The sequence below is a fragment of the Peromyscus californicus genome, unplaced genomic scaffold (genome assembly GCF_007827085.1).
Source record: "Peromyscus californicus insignis strain IS unplaced genomic scaffold, ASM782708v3 Scaffold_9__1_contigs__length_137607984, whole genome shotgun sequence".
Lineage (NCBI taxonomy): Eukaryota > Metazoa > Chordata > Mammalia > Rodentia > Cricetidae > Peromyscus > Peromyscus californicus.
In genome coordinates, this window is record NW_026294617.1 from 86,224,141 (window position 1) to 86,243,243 (window position 19,103).

A 19,103-nucleotide genomic window follows, 5' to 3' on the forward strand; every position below is an offset into this window, starting at 1 on the left:
TCCCGGGTCTCCATAGGCAGCGTCCAACCGCCCTAGGAAGAAGTTTGCTGTGTAAGGTGACAGTGACATACCACCCACCCAGAATACCAGCAAAGTCCACTCAATAAGAGAAGCTGGTGTGGGGCTAGGGGAAGCAAACAAAATTTCTCTGCTACATACTCCCTTTCCTTCATGTCTTCGTTTACCAAACAGTTGATGAGGACCTACTGGTGAACCACAAATTCTAAGGTCAATCAGATTTAGTCTGCGAATGGAAGAAACGTGCAGTGGTAAATAAATTAGGAAAACAAAACAATATGAAATGTCAGTGTTGGAGTGATGGCGCACGCCTTTAGTATCAGCATTCACTCAGGAGGCAGAGGCAGGTGGATCTCTGAGTTCGAGGTTAGCCTGGTCTGAGCAAGCTAGGGATACACAGTAAGAGCCTGTCCCCACAAAAGAAGAAGAGTCAGGTGGTGGTGGCCCATGCCTTTAATCTCAGCACTCGGGAGGCAGAGGCAGGTGGATCTCTGCAAGTTCCAGATCAGCCTGGTCTACAGAGTGAGTTCCAGAACAGCCAGGGATACAGAAAGAAACCCTGTCTCAAAAAACACCACCACCACCCAGAACAAAAAGAAACACACACACACACACACACATACACACATACACACACACACACACACACACACACACACACACACACACACTCTCTCTCTCTCTCTCTCTCTCTCTCTCTCTCTCTCTCTCTCTCTCTCTCTCTCTCTTATTCACTCACAAGTGCTAGGAATCCTGAGAAATGAGCCAGCACAAAGGATCAATAACAGCCCCTAGAGCAGACAAGTCTTTGCCAGGACTATCCCCTTGATTCCCTAAAACCAAGACCTTGTAATCTGAAGACTCAATTTGGGGAATACCCTTAACCTTCAGCTCTTCAATGCAAGTGAATCCACAGGAACAGAGAGGCTCTTAGGTATGAGCTCTTCAGAAGGGAGGAGGTAGCCGAAATTTCCTCCCAGAGCTCCAGTACCTGCACTCTACCCTACTATGTCAGAACCCAGATCATCTCATTAAAGAACATTAGAGTCTGCCCTTTGACTGACTGGCAAAGCTTTTAATTGGCTTGCCCTGTCATACTGCTAGACATAAAGGGGACATCCCCAGCTTAAAGAAGTAGTTCTCCGGCTGGAGTACAGAGTCTCAAGAGGTAGGCAGGGTGCAAGAACCAGCAGTCCACACTCACCCAACTTTTATGGGAGCGAGAGAATGTGCCTCTATCCCAAGCTAGTTTTTCTTTTTCTCTATCTCACAGACAGGAACCTTACTGGAACCTTTTAAGAGCTGGAGAAAGCGGTTCTTCTCTGAGGAGACGGCAGAGATGGGGAGTGGAATCAGTGCTGAGGACAAAGAACTTGCCAAGAGGTCCAAGGAGCTGGAAAGGAAGCTGCAGGAGGATGCTGATAAGGAAGCCAAGACGGTCAAGCTGCTGTTGCTTGGTGAGTGGCCTGGGCACACAACTAGCGGAGGGGAAGACAGTCTGCCACTCTCTTTGCTTTTCGGCTGGGTTGATGGGGTCTGGCAACCCCAGGGAGAGGGGAAGGCCAGGCGTGTTCTTCTCATCCTGGTCCAGTCTCAAGCTAGGAAACCAAGCAGAGCTTGGAGCTAAGTTAATATGGAGCCTGCACAGTCACCCCAAGGGGACCCAGCATGTCAGGGTCACTGGCATTTTTATTTTTACTTTTCCTTGAACTATGAATAGTGCAAGGACAAAGCTGGGCAACCCAACTGCAACAACCCCTTTTGTTGCTGTTGTTGTTCAACAGCTACCCGGAACCCTGGCCATGCAGGCAGGCACACACCAAATCTCCAGGCAGAGAACTGTGGCATACAATAAGTAAACAGGACTCTCTCTCAGCAATGGATTCATAAAGCGCCACCACACAGGAGCAATACATAGTCTCAAGGACAAGCCTACTGGCTTCTGCTAAGTAGACTGGGTCCTTCTCCTTGCTCTCAAAATAAATGTTGGAGAACCTGGTAGGGAGGGGAGACCCACAGGGAAGATGGAGTCTTTAACAGAAGTGCCCTCCTGGCTTTCTACTAAGCAATTGCTCTAAAGCCCCTGGCATCTGGAAGGCTCATCAGCTTGATGCATTCTAAGCAGATCACTGGTTGGTGCCGGGATGAAAAAGCACCTCCGTGGGTCAGTCGTGGAAACCGATCACGGCTTCAACAGAAAACAAGAAACTGACACCTGGCCTGCTCACAAAATCACAAGAAACAAAAACACCTGTGGTACTACTGGAGTGGGATTGTTGGATCTATGGAGCAGAAAGCTGGCTACCTGGGACAGGTTTCCATAAAGAACCCGGAGACTGGGGCAGTAAAGACCAAAGACACACTAAAGGGGCCTATTTGTAAGCTGGACCCAGGCTCCGAGGAATTCAGGAGTTACACAGAACAGAGGCTCAAAGACCAAGGCTCCGAGGAATTCAGGAGTTACACCGGAACAGAGGCTGTAGGGGCAGATCTGTTAAGCCTAAACAGATTGTCTAGGTTCAGGGTAAGCAGCTTAGAGGAAACGGCACAGGCAAGGTGGGAGGAGATTTGGGGGTCAGGTCAGCAGAGGCCTGGAAGAACTGTGAGTTCTTGGTGGGCAAGAGGTCAGCCTAAATAAGGACATTAGAATGTTTTAGCTACAGCAGACACCATCATGGTAGGGGAAAACAGTGTCTCGATGAAGAGCCCCAGCTCTTTCTACTTGACTGTGAATATTTTAAAGGAATTTCTATGAGTCTATCAGTGGTTCCCAATGGGGAGACTTTAGAGAGTCCCAGGGGCACACGATATGTCTGGAGATATTTGGTTGTCACAACTAAGAGTGGGAAGCTAGTGGCCTCTAGTGGGTAGAGACCAGGAAAGGTTCTAAACAGCTTATAGTGCATAGGGCAGCCATAAACAAAAAAGAAAAGAAAAGACAATCCAGCCCTCAATGTAAATAGTGCTAATGGGGACAAACCGCTCTAAGTTCAGGTCAAATGGCCTGAGCTCAGGGTGTCTCTCAATAAGTCTCCCGGAAACACTGTTCACACACCATCTTCTGGACCACTGCGGGAAACTGGTAGAAACTGACGGCATGGCCATTTCCCTTCCAGGTGCTGGAGAGTCAGGAAAGAGCACTATCGTCAAGCAGATGAAGTGAGTGGCAACAGAAGCCCGGGAGGACTGGGGTGGGGGGGCAGGAGCCAGAGTCGATGTGTGCAGAAGGATCCTTAGCTCCGAGGAACCCTGGACTAAAGGACCCGATTTTCAATGTCCTTCTCCTCACCCTGCACTTAGAGACAGCAGTAGAAATACAGGTGGATTCCTGTGACCCTGATGTCCCCTAGAGTCCCAATCCCTTAGGTCTGGTTCCTCAGGTCCTGCTAAAAGTTTAGTGTCTGTTCCTTGAAGGATCATTCACCAGGATGGATACTCACCCGAAGAATGCCTAGAGTTCAAATCTGTCATCTATGGGAACGTGCTGCAGTCCATCCTGGCCATCATCAGAGCCATGTCCACACTAGGCATTGACTATGCTGAACCAAGTTGTGCGGTACGTGATTAATGTTATCTGGTTCAGGGTGGAAGCAGGAGAAGAAATAGACAAGAAACCAACAAACCACAAGGAAAGTCGGGTAAGAAAAAGTTCCGTGTAACTCAAATCGCATCTGCTAAGCTTCAAATCATCTTAGTCCTAGGAGAGTAAACAACCTCTACCTTTATAACAAATGCTTACAAAATTGACTCCTAGCATCTTTTTGCCTTCTAATCTTATCACTTATCACTTTGAGCTTCTTGCCCTAGCCGCGGGACTTTTATAAGCTAATCTACTAGCCTTTTATACACTGAAATACACTAGGTTGTGTATTTCAGGGCCAGTGTAGCCTTTATATTTCCAGTCCCTGCAGCAAAGGACCTGTATTTTCTAGCCGTCCACTTTCAGCCTAATCTGAAATCTAAAACCTGAAGGATCACCTGGGACTATCCTCTAGATATCCCAGAGCTGGCTACTTCTGGAGAGCATGCTCAATAAATTAGCATGTGTCCTTAAACTGCACCTTCCCCGAGACTGTCCTGCCTTAGGCTTTGGTAGCAACACAAAGTGTTTCCCATTCTGTAAATTCCCAGAAATCTCCTCCTGGCAAGTCACTAACTTCTTCTAGCTCATTCTCAGCCACCTTTCTGGATTACACAGGATGCCGGTCGACAGCTCAACAACCTGGCCGACTCCACTGAGGAGGGGACCATGCCTCCTGAGCTGGTGGAGGTCATCAGGAAGTTGTGGAAGGACAGTGGAGTTCAAGCCTGCTTTGACAGAGCTGCAGAGTTTCAGCTCAATGACTCGGCATCTTAGTAAGACTCTAGGGAGATGGGGCGGGGGGATGCCATTCAGGAGAAACCTCACCCAGCCTTAAATTCCAGGTAGTGGGAGCCGCAGACCCACACAAACTGAACTTAAGGCTGTGAGGACATCTGCCAGTTCCCACTGTTTTATAGTCCTCTCTACTGCCTCCCTGAAGCCTATGAAGTTGAAGACACAAAATTCAAAACAGAGGCCCCGCTTAGCAGCCCTTGGTCCTATCTCAGGAGGCAAACCAAAGGAAGATGGTCGGACACTGGGAAACCGTTCATCAACTTTGCAGAGCTGGCTCCAATAAGATAAGGGGCACAGTTATCAGCCCCCAACAGTACAGTATCAGAAGTGGGCATGAGCTGTAAGACTACACAGACCCGTGTTATGTTATCATTTAGTTTCTGGAATCCTCCCTTACTAAGGTTCTGTCCCTGCTAGGTGCACAACATACTCTATATAGCCCTTGTCTATACACTAGCCTGCAAGGTCCACGAGCCCCATTTTCTAGTAGAAAACCTGCAGTCCAGCGAAGTTAGTGAACTGGGCAAAGCTATGCATAAACAGCAGAGGCTGCACTTGGGTCCAGGTCTGCACGAGGACAAAGCTGAGTTTTATAGAAGCCACAGTGCTTTCTTGTTCGGGGTTGAGACAAGGTCTCACTCTGTAGCCAAAGCTGGCCTGAAACTCAGTCCTCCTGCCTCAGTCTCCCAAGTAATCCCTCTGAAGTTTTCCTTTATCTGTAAAGTGGGGGCATGAAATCTCAAAGTCTTCTAAGATTTAGTGAGAATCTGAATGTGAAAATACAAGGTGTACATTAGACATTCACATCAATTTTCCTTCCTTCTCCATATTAAGTCATTGTATTTCACATCTGCCCTCTCTCTACCCTTCATGAACTTCCTCATGTTCTTATGAAAACTTCTGCACACACGAAAGTGGAACACAGTGAACCATCTGGTTTACAGTTGACTCATGGCCACTCTTAGCTGACTTTACACCCCCCCTCACTGGATTAAAGTACCCTGCAGCTATCACTTCGTCCTAACAATTACATTATGTAATTAAAATGCAAAGAAGAAATCGTATCGTCATACCTAAATATTCAATAACTCCTTAATATCTCCAAATACCAGTGTTCATATTCCCCAGTTTGACTGAGGAGAGCAGGTCCACACATTGCCTTATCTTGTGTCTTCAAAGTCTCTTTCAATCTACTCCTGTCTCTTGATGGAACTTGGGACACATATTTAAACAGTCTTATTCAAAGGTCTTGAAAGGCTTAGGACAGAACACTTGCCTCACGGGTATGGCCCTCTGCCCTCCTGCTTCTCAAGCACTTGCACGATCCTGGATTCCGTGCCATGGACTCCAGTCCTGCTTCCATCACTGTATTAGCTGTGTGACTCAGGGGGAGACCCTTTGCCTCTTCTAGTCTTGACTTTGAAGACTGTAACATCATCAACACCACTCTTCTCGTTAGCTACCTGAACCAGCTAGACCGGATTACAGACCCTGACTACCTCCCTAATGAGCAAGACGTGCTTCGATCCAGAGTTAAAACCACAGGCATCATTGAAACCAAGTTTTCGGTTAAAGATTTGAATTTCAGGTCAGCATTCAATTCCCTGGGGCATCTCAGGTCTCATAGCATGTTTCTTGGCCTCTGCTGAAGCCCAATCTGATTACTGTCCTCCTCCTCCTGCCTCTCCTATTTCTGATTTTGCTACTAACTGGCCCCAAGCAGCCACCTCTCAGGATGAATATCAAAGGCAAATGAGTCACATGCTGGTCACACCCATGAGAACAGCTGTTTCTTCCCTTAGGATGTTTGACGTGGGAGGGCAGAGATCAGAGAGAAAGAAGTGGATCCACTGCTTTGAGGGAGTCACCTGTATCATTTTCTGTGCGGCTCTCAGTGCCTATGACATGGTGCTGGTGGAAGATGACGAAGTGGTGAGTGGCATTTACACCAGTTTCAGTGCGACTGGTTTTCATGACCCCTTCTCTAAACCTTGTCATTCCACTGCCCAACTGGACCGGCAGCCCAGACATCTCCTAGCAGAGCAATCTCTGTCTCATGTTTATTAATAACTCCACAAAACCCCTTTTCTGCTGCAGGTTCTAAGTTAGTACTTCAAAGCTCCAAATTTCCTGAGCACGAGTTTGGTCTGAGATTAGGAGTGCAAGCATTGCATGGTCATCACAAAGTTCAAGAGGAAGTGAGGCTAAGTGGAAGGAGATAGAGAAATAGGCATTGCAAGGACTTAAGATGAATATCTATATGCCAGTTCCCTTTTCTTGAGTCTGAGATAAAGACGTCAAAGATGTGAAAACACTAATTTTCTTGCTAGCCAGATGCCCAACAGAAAATACAGCTTTTATCCTAAGTCACTCAAGCTTTGGTCTATCCTACTTCACTTCAGATTTAGTAGCATTCACAATAGAACACTCTGTACCTTTTAGCCAAGATGTCTTGTAGCCAAGATGTCATTATTCACGTTCCAAGATCGATTCCATTTTACCCTCAGTTTACCAGGTATTCAAGTATCAACAGCAGGAGCATTAACAGTGAGGAAAGGCTACAAGTCAGTGCTCCCTGATTAGATGACAAAAACGAATTCAAATCAGCTGATGGCACACTTCAGGTCCCTAAAGGGCTTGTTCCCTAAACACTCACCTGACGTGGACACCAGCTAACTCGGGATTTTGCAGACACGTCTCTCCTTCTCTCTCAAAGTAGCTATGAGAAAAGAAGAGGTTCTGGTGGTATAGCACTGGGAAATCCTGCAGCCCGTAGCTGTGGATCCCCTGACAGAAGCCTAGCAAAATCATCTTGGAGACGCAAATAAAAAAGTGCTAACTGGGCCTGGTTTTGGCCTAACAGCAGCACTATGAATGTTACCTAGACTCTGGCAGCTAAAGATCTCCACACCTAGGTATTCCTATAGCCAGCTATGATGGATACCACTGATACATCCTCTTTAGCCTTCCTAACTCTATAAGGAAACTGAGACTCTGGGCTGCTAATACTCTCTCTCAGATCAGAGCTATTAAAATGACAGAAAGGAGATTTGAATGTTTGGTTGTACCTCACCACAGTAAAAACAGATGATCTGATCCCCTGCTTTCCTTTTATATTGGGAACACTGGGCTGTTCAGTTAGAACAGGAATAAACAGACATCTATCCCACAAGCTGATCTGCTATTTCCCACAATGTTGCCTCCCCAGAATCGCATGCATGAGTCTCTGCATCTGTTCAACAGCATCTGTAACCACAAGTTCTTTGCGGCCACTTCCATCGTTCTCTTCCTCAACAAGAAGGACCTCTTTGAGGAGAAAATTAAGAAAGTCCACCTCAGTATTTGTTTTCCGGAGTATGATGGTAGGTGCAGACAAGAGTGATGTAGTGATGGGACCACCTCATTCCACAGGCCAAAAGCATATAAAGGATCTTGCCTTAAAGGATACCTACCCAGAAGCAAAAGTGGAGACATGGGGACTTTTCCTCCATTCCCTTGTTTAACTCAAGTAAGAAGCACCTGCAAGCACCACAGAGCCCTCACTCCCCACAGTCAGCTGCATGCACAACAGAGCCCTCACTCCCCAGTCACCTGCATGCACCACAGAGCCCTCACTTCCTAGTCAGCTGCATGCACAACAGAGCCCTCACTCCCCAGTTACCTGCAAGCACCACAGAGCCCTCACTCCCCAGTCAGCTGCATGCACAACAGAGCCCTCACTCCCCACAGTCAGCTGCATGCACAACAGAGCCCTCACTCCCCACAGTCAGCTGCATGCACAACAGAACCCTCACTCCCCACAGTCAGCTGCATGCACAACAGAGCCCTCACTCCCCAGTTACCTGCATGCACCACAGAGCCCTCACTCCCCAGTCACCTGCATGCACCACAGAGCCCTCACTCCCCAGTCAGCTGCATGCACAACAGAGCCCTCACTCCCCACAGTCAGCTGCATGCACAACAGAGCCCTCACTCCCCAGTTACCTGCATGCACCACAGAGCCCTCACTCCCCACAGTCAGCTGCATGCACAACAGAGCCCTCACTCCCCACAGTCAGCTGCATGCACAACAGAGCCCTCACTCCCCACAGTCAGCTGCATGCACCACAGAGCCCTCACTCCCCACAGTCAGCTGCATGCACCACAGAGCCCTCACTTCCCAGTCAGCTGCATGCACCACAGAGCCCTCACTTCCCACAGACAGCTGCATGCACCACAGAACCCTCACTTCCCAGTCAGCTGCATGCACAACAGAGCCCTCACTTCCCACAGTCAGCTGCATGCACCACAGAGCCCTCACTTCCCAGTCAGCTGCATGCACCACAGAGCCCTCACTCCCCACAGTCAGCTGCATGCACAACAGAGCCCTCACTCCCCAGTCAGCTGCATGCACAACAGAGCCCTCACTCCCCACAGTCAGCTGCATGCACCACAGAGCCCTCACTCCCCACAGTCAGCTGCATGCACCACAGAGCCCTCACTTCCCACAGTCAGCTGCATGCACCAGAGCCCTCACTTCCCAGTCAGCTGCATGCACAACAGAGCCCTCACTCCCCAGTCAGCTGCATGCACAACAGAGCCCTCACTCCCCACAGTCACCTGCATGCACAACAGAGCCCTCACTCCTCATGACAGTCGCTGACCATATTTGTCTAACACAATACTCCAAGAAGCAAATCAGTCACCTAAAAATTGAGCACTTACAGGCTAATTTATTCCACCTCACTAATTTTTTTAAACCAGGGAACAACTCCTATGAGGACGCTGGGAATTATATCAAGAGCCAGTTCCTTGACCTCAACATGAGAAAAGATGTCAAAGAAATCTACAGTCACATGACTTGTGCTACAGACACACAGAATGTCAAATTTGTGTTCGATGCAGTCACAGACATTATCATCAAAGAAAACCTCAAGGACTGCGGGCTCTTCTAATGCTCAGTCAGTTCCTCAGGTATACATTCTACAAGCAGGCTTAGAAGCGGAGAGACCTCGTGCAGAAAACTAGTCAACAAGTACGGGGACATGGCAACTAAGCCCATTCTGTTGGAGATACAGAAGGCATGCTTGCAAGCGTTTTTCAACTAGTGCAGCTAGTCGGTTTAAAGAATGCATGGGCAAGGATCCTAAGACCCAGGTTCCAGTACTGGTTCTGCTCAGCACAACTGAAACACTTCATTTTCTGAAGCAAAATTCCCCCATCTGTATAATGAAGGTAACTTCCTTACCTACTTCACAGGGCTATTCTGAAAAGCACAACCCTAACTGAAGGAAAAACACATGGAAGGAAGCTGCTGTGGTTGGCCACAGAAAGCCCATAAAGGCTGCAACTGATGGATTTCCACACTTGCTCATTAGAATAAACTATCTCAAAGTGTAAGAGCAAACCTTCCTTACAATGAGCGATGAACTATTAAAAATTAAACCTGGCCCTGGGCTTTTATTAGCAGATCAATATGCCTCAGCTCAGGGACCTGGATCACCAGAGAGGAGATGTGAGCCTACTCATTTCGAAGGCACTCATTCAGAAATGATCATCTTTATTAAAAAACAAATGATCTCTCTCCCCTACCCTGGTTCCCAAACAGCTTCCTTTCTCTCTATAAAGAACTGCTTAGCTATAGAGGAGTGTCTGGCTGAATTTGAGGACATCAACATACTCCCACTTAGGACTCCAGCGCCGCCACTTCTGTATCACAGAATCTGAACAAGAGAGCAATCTGAATTCTCATGCCAACTGCTACATGCTTCACAAGAACAAAAGCGATTGCTGAGCTTGCTTTAGGCACTGGAAATTTTTGCAGCTGGGTCCACGTGAGGCTGGCTGCAAACATCTTCCCAAACAAACCAGGGATAAATTATTCCTTTGAACTCCTCTGAGGGGAAACGAAGCTTGCATTTATCTTGACAGGAGGTGGTGAAACCATGTATAGATTTAGCATTTACAACTACTAGTGAGGAAAGACACTTGGCATCCATGGTTTAGTATATAAAAGAAAGTGTCAATTAAAACGAAAATCTGCTCCTTGCCAGAAACACCCATTCACACTTAGCTGCTTCCAGCAATATTAATACTAGAGAGTCAGCCAGCCTCAGGAGCTTGAAATGCACCAAAGAACCAATCTGAGACCACTGAAATGAGGATTCACTTAATGGTCTGAATGAGCAAACGAACACACATACACACTCCAATCTGCCAGAATTACCATAGGAACTACTCTAGGTGTGGCTATTAGCAACAACAAAAAACCCTTAAAACAAAAATAAATAAAAAACAAACCCCATCTGGGCAAAGCACTTACAGAAAAGGTAATATAAGGACTACTTTGAATGGCACGTCCCAGCCATCACCCATCTGTCCATTCTAACTCAGTGTACAATGACTTTTGAGAGTGTTTTAGATCATGAATCCCTACAGCAGGATGAGGAAGGCTATGGATCTCTCTTCAGAGCAATATTTTGCTTTTCCCATTTTTATGAGATGGGGTCTCATTGTACTGCCAAAATCACTCTTGAGTTTGTGAGTTCAAGGGATGCATCTGCTTCAGTCTGGTGAAGAGCAGGACTACAGGCATGCACCAACACCCCCATCTCAGAATGCTTTTTTAAAAAAGATTCATTCTTATGTGTATGAGTGTTTTGCCTGCATGTATGTCTGTGAAGAACTTGTAAGCCAGGGTTCCACTGACGTCAGAAAAGGGTGTCAGACCCCTGGAACTAGTTCCAGATGGTTGTGAGCTACCATGCAGGCAGGTACTGGGAACAGAACCCAGGTCCCTGGAAGAGCAACCAGTGTTCTTAAACCACTGAGCCATCACTCTGTCCCTTAGAATGCTTTAAAATGCCTTAGATAAAATTCAGACTTACAAAGGAAACAAGCAAATTAAACAATTTGATCTGTAGACTCTGGAGTTTTTGTTTTGTTTTGTTTTTTGTTTTTTTTTTTAAACCAGAGCGAATCCAGGGCCTTGCACTTGCTAGGCAAGCGCTCTACCACTGAACTAAATCCCCAACCCCTTCTTTTTTTTGACTCTGGAGCTTTTGAACCCCCTAACTGAGTTAGGACCAGTAGTACTGTCACACAGCTTTAAGTCCAGCATGTACTCAGGAGGCAGAGGCAAGAGGGTCTGTGAGTTCCAGGCCAGCCAGGTATACAGAATGAGACCCTGCCTCAAACACCAGAACCCAGAGTATGGTCGTTCATTCAGGCCCCAAACAACTTTCCGCCATTTGCTCCTTGGAGAAGAGCCTCCCCTCCGGACTGTACTGACCCCTTCGCTTCTCTTTATCTCTGGCTACTAATATTCACACAAAACTTGCCCTCTAGTGTAAGAGCCAGTGGAATAGGACTTCTGGCAGAACAATAAAATTCTCAAGCCAAAAACAGAGTTGCATTTTAACCCTCTCCTGTTTTCTGACAGATATTTTAATGTTTAACTGGCTCACAAACTCACATCCTTGCATGCACATCTCACCAAATTGTTTTCTTGGCAGACGGAGGGGAAACAGTGACTCCCGAAAGGGCGGTATTCCAGTTTTTCAGTTGATGTTAGGACATGGTCACATACACCACCTAACACCGCGGGCCCCCGGCCACCCACTCATCTGTACCTTAGAACAAAGTCAAAGGGACTTTCAGAACTTGGCCAGGACTCCCCTCCGAGGAGGGGGAGGGACACAGCTGGTGTTGCCATGGATCCTTATCCAGCGTGGCAGGCTGACACTGCCCCTCCATTTCACTCTTCAGACTACAGAGAAAGGCAATCTTTACTTTTACGTAAGTGGCCTGTTTTGTTTGTTTGTTTTTGTTTTTAACAGTGTCTCGCTGTGCAGACCATGCTGGCCTCAAACTCAGACATCCACCCGTCTCTGTCTCCCAGTTGTTGGGATTAAAGGTGTGAACAACCATGCTAATGAGCCTATTTTGATTATGTACGTGAAAAGCCTTTTGTGTAAAAACACAAAAAGGGCCTAAAACCAAATCTACACCATGTAGTCTGCTGTTTTTTCTTTTGCCTCATTAAAAATTGACATTAGTCACCACTGTTAGATGTCATATCCCTTGTAAGCTAGCAGAGTCTTCTCACTAACCCAGCCCTATTGGCATCTACTGTGACCTTAGTTCTTAGAATGCTGTATTCAAAAGGAACTCTCTAAGATAAACAGGTTCCCAAACTGAACTTAGCAGCACAAAATATAAACAAATGTGTTTGCTTGATGGCCTGAGGTCCTGTTTACAGCCTTAGATAGCAGACTGTGAGGCACTTCCCTACCACAGCATGATTAAAGCGACAACCCGGACAGAGACTGCTAACATGTCACATCAACCTGATGAGCTGAGGTTAACACTATGATGACATGATAAGACAAATAGTGTATAAATCTACTTATCTGAAGTACTTAAAAGCATGAAAAACAGGAGAATGACGGTTACCAGGGCCTGGAGGGAAGAAGGAACTGGGAATTACTATTTAGTATGCAGCACTTACAACTAGGAGAAGAAATAAATTTCACGACAGTGGGAATATATTAATGTTACCCAACGGTATACTTGATTATAAAACTTGGAGTTCTTGTTATGTATTCTTTCCTGCAGTAAAAATAATGGGAAAATAATCAGCAATGTGCTAGTAGACTTTCTGTGGGAAAATGAACGATACACAGAAGCAGCACCAGTCATTCAGAGAAAGACACACATCCCTGAAGAGGTCTTCCTCTGACCGCAACACTTACACTGTCCGAATCACTGCTCCCTGCTGTCCTCAAGGTGCCACAACAGCATTTCAACCCCACTCTCTACTTGGAGATATGCCGGAGACCAATCTGTGCTGGTAATGCTGGGGGGAGGGGAAGGGTGAAGAGCGCTTACTTCCCACTGCCCTCTCTACCCAGCACAGCCCCCGGAGGGAGGACTTCACTGCTGGCCAGGGCCTGCCAGTGCTAAAGCCTCTGGGGTGCTGCCTGTTAACAACGTGAAGTCTCTGGGAGGGCAGACAGGCATGCTGAGATAGCGGAAGGGAACACACCAGTGTGAATAGAAAATAAAGATGGCTGAAATATAAAGCAAAGACCTTTACCCTGTTTCATAAAAAAAAAAAAAAAAAAAAGAAATTCAGGATCAACAAACATTCATGTCCTCAAAATGGAAGCAATGCTGTGCACCAGCTACTGTAAACACGTGTTATAGGACATTACTTTTTTTGCAGTGTAGTATAATCCTGATTATCAGAAAGAACATTACATCTTCAAATGTTATTTCTATCTGGTCAAATGATAGATTATCACACCTGGAGAGAGTAATTTAGTGCAGCCCATATTTGGACAACATAAGAGGAATGTAAGACTGAAAATGACCTGTTCAGAACAGAACCCAGTACTCAAGTTACTCCCAGTCTCCTAAGATTTCTCAGAGGTCTCAGGACTTTTGTTCCACATGAGCAAAGATAAAAAGTAATTTCTTGTATTCTATCTTTGGGAAATCTCAAAGATAAACAAACTTTTCAGTCAAAATGTCTGAGTAGCCCAACGAATATTAAGGTGGGCCTGGAGATAAGTAGATGATATGATAGGCCAGATCACACAAAATCAATTTGGCCAATGTTAATACACTGCAATAATGTGTCACTAATTATTGATTACTTCTGCCACCTTGTGATCCCTGTAAGTGCTGCATATTCATCTGTTACTACATAGTCACTTGTCATGGGATTTTTAAACCTTTCACTGCGTAAATAAATACTATACACAAATGAAGTAGAAATAAATGTTTGGATGTCCCAACTCCTTCGAAAATTTGTATAAAAATTAAATAATCTGCACCTAAGATGTAGGAATGTTTTTTGAACCAACATTCCTCACACCAATTGTCTGTATGAAAGGTACTTTAAAGGCATGTTTGAAAATAAGTTTACAAAAAAATTTTAAGACATTTTTGTTTCCCGTGTATGAGTGTTTTGCCTGTGTGTGTGTGTGTGTGTGTGTGTGTGTGTGTGTGTGTGTGTGTGCCTGGTGCCTACAAAAGAGGGTGTGACAAGCCCAGGAACTGGGTTACAGACAGCTGTGAGCTGCCTGTGGGTGCTGGGACCTGGAAGAGCGGCCAGTGCTCTGAACTCCTGAGTCACTCCCTAACACCCAGGAGTAGCTCTAAGTTACTGACAAAATAAAGACCTGTCATTCACTAGTGACTGTCAGATTATGCATGGTCTGTAATGAACACACGTGTTCTTGCTACTAGTAGTCTGGCCTGTTCTTTTGGCACAAGTTGCTCAAGGAATTTAGTATTTAAAAACAAAAACAAAAACCCCCGAGCCGGGCGGTGGTGGCGCACGCCTTTAATCCCAGCACTCGGGAGGCAGAGCCAGGCGGATCTCTGTGAGTTCGAGGCCAGCCTGGGCTACCAAGTGAGTTCCAGGAAAGGCACAAAGCTACACAGAGAAACCCTGTCTCGAAAAACCAAAAAAAAAAAAAAATAAAAAAAAAACAAAAACCCCCACATTTTCCCAGGATGTCTTTGTGAGTTTTAATTTAGTTCAGTTTAGTCAGGGAATCTGCAAAAATTAATCATGTACCCCAGGTGTACCTCTTATTTCTGAGAAGATCTGAGCTATGTCAGGCATGGTATTAGGTGGGGGAAAAAAACAACCACAACCCTATAACTGTACTACCCTGACTCATTCTTTTTTTGTTTGTTTGTTTTTTCGAGACAGGGTTTCTCTGCATAGCTTTGGAGCCTGTCCTGGAACTCAAAGACCAGGCTGGCCTCAAACTCAGAGATCTACCTGCCTCTGTCTCCTGAGTGCCGGGATTAAAGGCGTGCACCACCACACCCAGCCCCTGACTCATTCTAAAGTATGTTGTCCTCCACAAAAGTAGGTCAAAAACAGTAACCGTGCATGCGTTCATGTGTGTGTGTTGTGTGTTGTGTGTGTTGTGTGTTGTGTGTGTGTGTGTGTGTGTGTGTGTGTGTGTGTGTGTGTGTGTATAAAATATAATGAAGGAACACAGAGCTTGACCATTCTGGAAATCAGTTTCCTAGCTTCTAATAATTCATATCGAAACCAAGTTTCCATGGCAAGCCTCTAGGTGTCCTGTATTTTCTCTAGTGCTTATTAGAAACAATATAATAATGTACAGTGGTCACAGAGTGACATGGAGAGCTGTGTCTGATCCAGGTCAGGTCTCTGGTTTGTACTGTGGAGCCTGAGGAAGAACACAATAATTACCTGGCAGTAGAGGCAAAGAAATTAAGATAACATTTTCCTTACAGTTTAGTAGCAACCATACAAGAAACACACGATACCCAAACACTAACATCCACTAACCTGAGTGCTATTTAGCTTCAACCAGAGGACTGTGATCAACATCCTCAACACCTGGAAGAGGGAAAAGTCCAAGGAAGGTCTTTCACCAGAATGAGACTGACTTTACTTTCTATGTGACTTCAATCCACCAAGGAGTTGGCAGCAGTGCTAACCGGAGGGACAGGGACGTGACTGGGACCAGTCAGGGCAAAGCGGCACCGTCTAAAGCCACGACGACAGCCAGCAACAGCAGCCAGGAAAGGGCACGTGATGAATGAGAAAGGCCAGCAGTGCCAGGCGGTGGGGACATGTGTCTATCCCAGCCCTCGGGAGGCAGAGGCTGGTGGAGATCTGTGAGTTTAAGGCCAGCCTGGGCTACAGACAGCCAGGACTGCTACAAAGAGAAACCCTATCTTGAAAAACCAAAGAGAAGCCAGCAGTTATTTCTGGCTAAAAGGTCTCTGTGTATGTATAATAATATATTTGAGAATTTTAAAAAGAAACTTTTTTTAACTGGTCCTCTTATTCTATGATTTCAGCACCGTGTAAACAGTAACAACCCATCAGTTAAATGATACTGTGAGTCACAGCTGTACAATTTAGAATTCAAACTATCCAAGATGAAAATATTATGTCAAGATCCACTGATAAACATCTGTAATAGTGAAATAGGGAATTTCACGGCAGAAGGTGTAGTATTACAAGCCAGAATTGATTAGGTAAGGAAAGACAGTCCATCAGGGGAATGCCTCCTATCTGCCCAAGCTTCCACTCCGGAGAAAATACGGCTGTCAACAACAAAGGCTATGGTTGCCATCCTCCCAACTAAGGTTCACTTCCTGCTTTTTATTAATTAGACATTAATCTTCTAGATGACTTCTTAGACAGTCCAAAGGTCTGGCCACCTCAAAACGAACATTATCCATCACAAAACTCCAGCATTTTCCAGATGAAACCTTTGGCTTCTTTCATTTTAAGTATCAATCTTTTTCCTCCAGGCTCAAAGGATATTTAACTTCTACATTCTGACTCTGCCTAAGAAATGTTCTTCAAAATACAAATTAGTGATTTGGAAGTGTGGCTGAACAGCAACACTTTAGAATTTATAGATTAACAGCCCACCGCCAAGAAGTCAGTCTCTTCAGATGGTTTTAGGTGATTTCCGCATCCCTCCCTCCCCTGACCAGGTCATCTCTAAAAACTCAAACTGCCTCCCTTCTGTTCTAAAGGAAGGTACCCGGATAATAAGAATGATTTCATGTAAACAGAAAGCAAATAAAAGTGGTATATAGAGGCAAAGAAGTAGAGAATTTCTATTTTTAATTAACAGAAAGGTTTAAAAAATAGACAGATTCAAATGAAAATACAAAATGCATTCTACAGTAAAATTAAATTTGGATTATCTATTATTTTAATTATCAAGACCATTTCATTAAACCCAAAGTATAGAAAAGTTATGAAAACATCATTTCACTAGTTCTCATTCCTGGATATTTTTATATTACAGAATACAATAAAGGAAAGACAAGTTCAGAGTAAGACTTATGAACCCCTTACACTGTGGAATTAAGTCAATTGCTGATTGAAATCAAGACTTTTCTTTCTTACAGATGATATTTTCCTAGCCCTAAAGAAATGCTTGTCAGATAATAGTTATACTGTCTGCATAATAATGATTTCCCACGATAATTAAAACTTTTTAAAGCTGCCAGCAAGGGCACTGGTCATTGTGGCTTGCTTTCTGAAGCAGTTCTGACCACTAACCTTTTAAATGAGTAGGAGGTAACATCAAAAGATGAAATGGATCCAACCTAAAAAGACTGGACCTCAAAAGGCACTGCTCAAACTACTGATCTGAAATGCTCAAACGCATTTTCTGTTTGTCATCCCTCAGTGGTCCGCTCAGTGTTTCATGACATTTGCTATAGACTGTACAGAAGGACTGTAGCTCTCACACAAGCACAATGTAAATCGGGAAGCTGGGTTATGACTCATATCCCTTGTACACAGACTGGACATAAAGCCCTCAGTCCTAGATTTGATAATACTATTACATCGAGGAACTAGACTTTCAGAGACCTCTTTCTATTTAAACCACTCTCAGACAAAGGCCAAAGCACACTCAGCAGAGGAAAAGGAAACAGAAGACAGGATTTCCGGAAAGGACTAGTTACAAGCAGGAGCAATCCTGGACTCTTTACTCACCATTTTAATACTGCTGCCAACTGTAACAGATTAAAATCTGTACACATGACAAAGTGGAAAAAGTCCCAAAATGCAAGTTTTAGAAAAAGAACATACTGACTGAGGATTACTACTACAACATGGCTACAGTAGAAACGATGGCGAACAGGGATTTGGCACCACGTTTACAAAGGAAAAGCATGCGCTGTTAATACATTTTAGATGTCTCCCAACAAAAAAGGCCACAAAGATGGAAAACAAGGGGCACCTTATACAAAATTCCCCAAAACTGAGACAAACAGGCAAGAATCAAAGTGGTCAGTTTAGTAGATCTGTAGCAGCAAGTCATTGGTTCTCAATTTAGCAGTTTGCATCTCTAATTGACAGTCATCCTGGGTGTGTCTGTCAAGAAGTGGAGTTTGCCTTATTACGTCAGTACTCATCTAGTAATTTGGTAATCAGCATAACAAGATTAACCTTCCACCATAAGCTTAAAGAAATAAGAGCTAGAAGCAGACTGTCGAGCTCTCCAAAGTAACTGCTGTTTAGAAGCCACCATGGCACTGTAAACATGACAGGAACATAGATTTCATTCAGAAAAGCTGTATTAATGTAGTCCCAATAACCAGGAAGAATTTTAATTATGGAAATATTACACCTGACTGTACCAAGAGTTAAAAACAAACAGTTCCTACTAAGAGGAATATTTTCAAGATGTCTGGTCACATCATGTGCATAGTTAAGACTGAGTTCTCAGAAGATTCTTTTGCAAACAAGTAAGGTTTTTTTTAGTTTTTCTTCTCTTAATGAGAAAAACCTTAGAAATTAACTACTCGTGATTTGTTAAAAAGAAGAAAAAAGTAAGCTACATATTTAAGTTCTGGAATGCAGCACCTCAACTTCAATATGCCCTAAACATTTGAGATTATAAAATCCAAGTGATGCCTTGATGAGTCACGCACACTTTACAGTTGTTCCAATTCCAATGTCTGACTTGAACATCTCATGCCAACTAAACATTCCCTAATACAGAAGATTGTGTTAAAGAGTGCTAAGAGTCTGCATGCTGCTGCCATTCCCTGGTCCCGTCATGCTTGTAGCTGACTCAAGACACAGCAGATGATGATGTCTGGTCTCAACACTCCTCACTGTAGTAGCTAAAAAAGAAGAACATTGTTAATTAGAAAAACATTTACAAAGGCAAAACACACCACTACACCACTG

The 19,103-nt window shown here is 44.8% G+C and overlaps 2 protein-coding genes across 2 annotated transcripts in view; one reads left to right on the forward strand and one right to left on the reverse strand.

The window, feature by feature from the left end:
* Window positions 1-686: 686 nt before the first annotated feature.
* Window positions 687-11,300, forward strand: Gnat2 (G protein subunit alpha transducin 2). Its single transcript, XM_052729880.1, has 8 exons — window positions 687-1,475; window positions 3,135-3,177; window positions 3,433-3,574; window positions 4,217-4,374; window positions 5,856-5,984; window positions 6,199-6,328; window positions 7,605-7,758; window positions 9,140-11,300. The coding sequence occupies exons 1-8, from the start codon at window positions 1,358-1,360 to the stop codon at window positions 9,328-9,330; spliced, it is 1,065 nt and encodes a 354-aa protein (XP_052585840.1). The 5' UTR covers window positions 687-1,357; the 3' UTR covers window positions 9,331-11,300.
* A 5,698-nt stretch (window positions 11,301-16,998) lies between these two features.
* Window positions 16,999-19,103, reverse strand: part of Gnai3 (G protein subunit alpha i3) — a 42,560-nt gene continuing 40,455 nt past the window's right edge. The window contains exon 9 of the mRNA XM_052729879.1: window positions 16,999-19,036. The gene's annotated coding sequence lies outside the window, so the exon portion shown is untranslated. The remainder of the gene's footprint in view (window positions 19,037-19,103) is intronic.

Excerpts from the sequence above, each read along its gene's own strand:
- Gnat2 (XM_052729880.1), top strand. The coding sequence starts at position 1,358 with ATGGGGAGTGGAATCAGTGCTGAGGACAAAGAACTTGCCAAGAGGTCC. Across the intron at positions 5,985-6,198 it reads GTTAAAGATTTGAATTTCAG|GATGTTTGACGTGGGAGGGC; the intron begins GTCAGCATTCAA and ends TTCTTCCCTTAG. Across the intron at positions 7,759-9,139 it reads TTGTTTTCCGGAGTATGATG|GGAACAACTCCTATGAGGAC; the intron begins GTAGGTGCAGAC and ends TTTTTAAACCAG.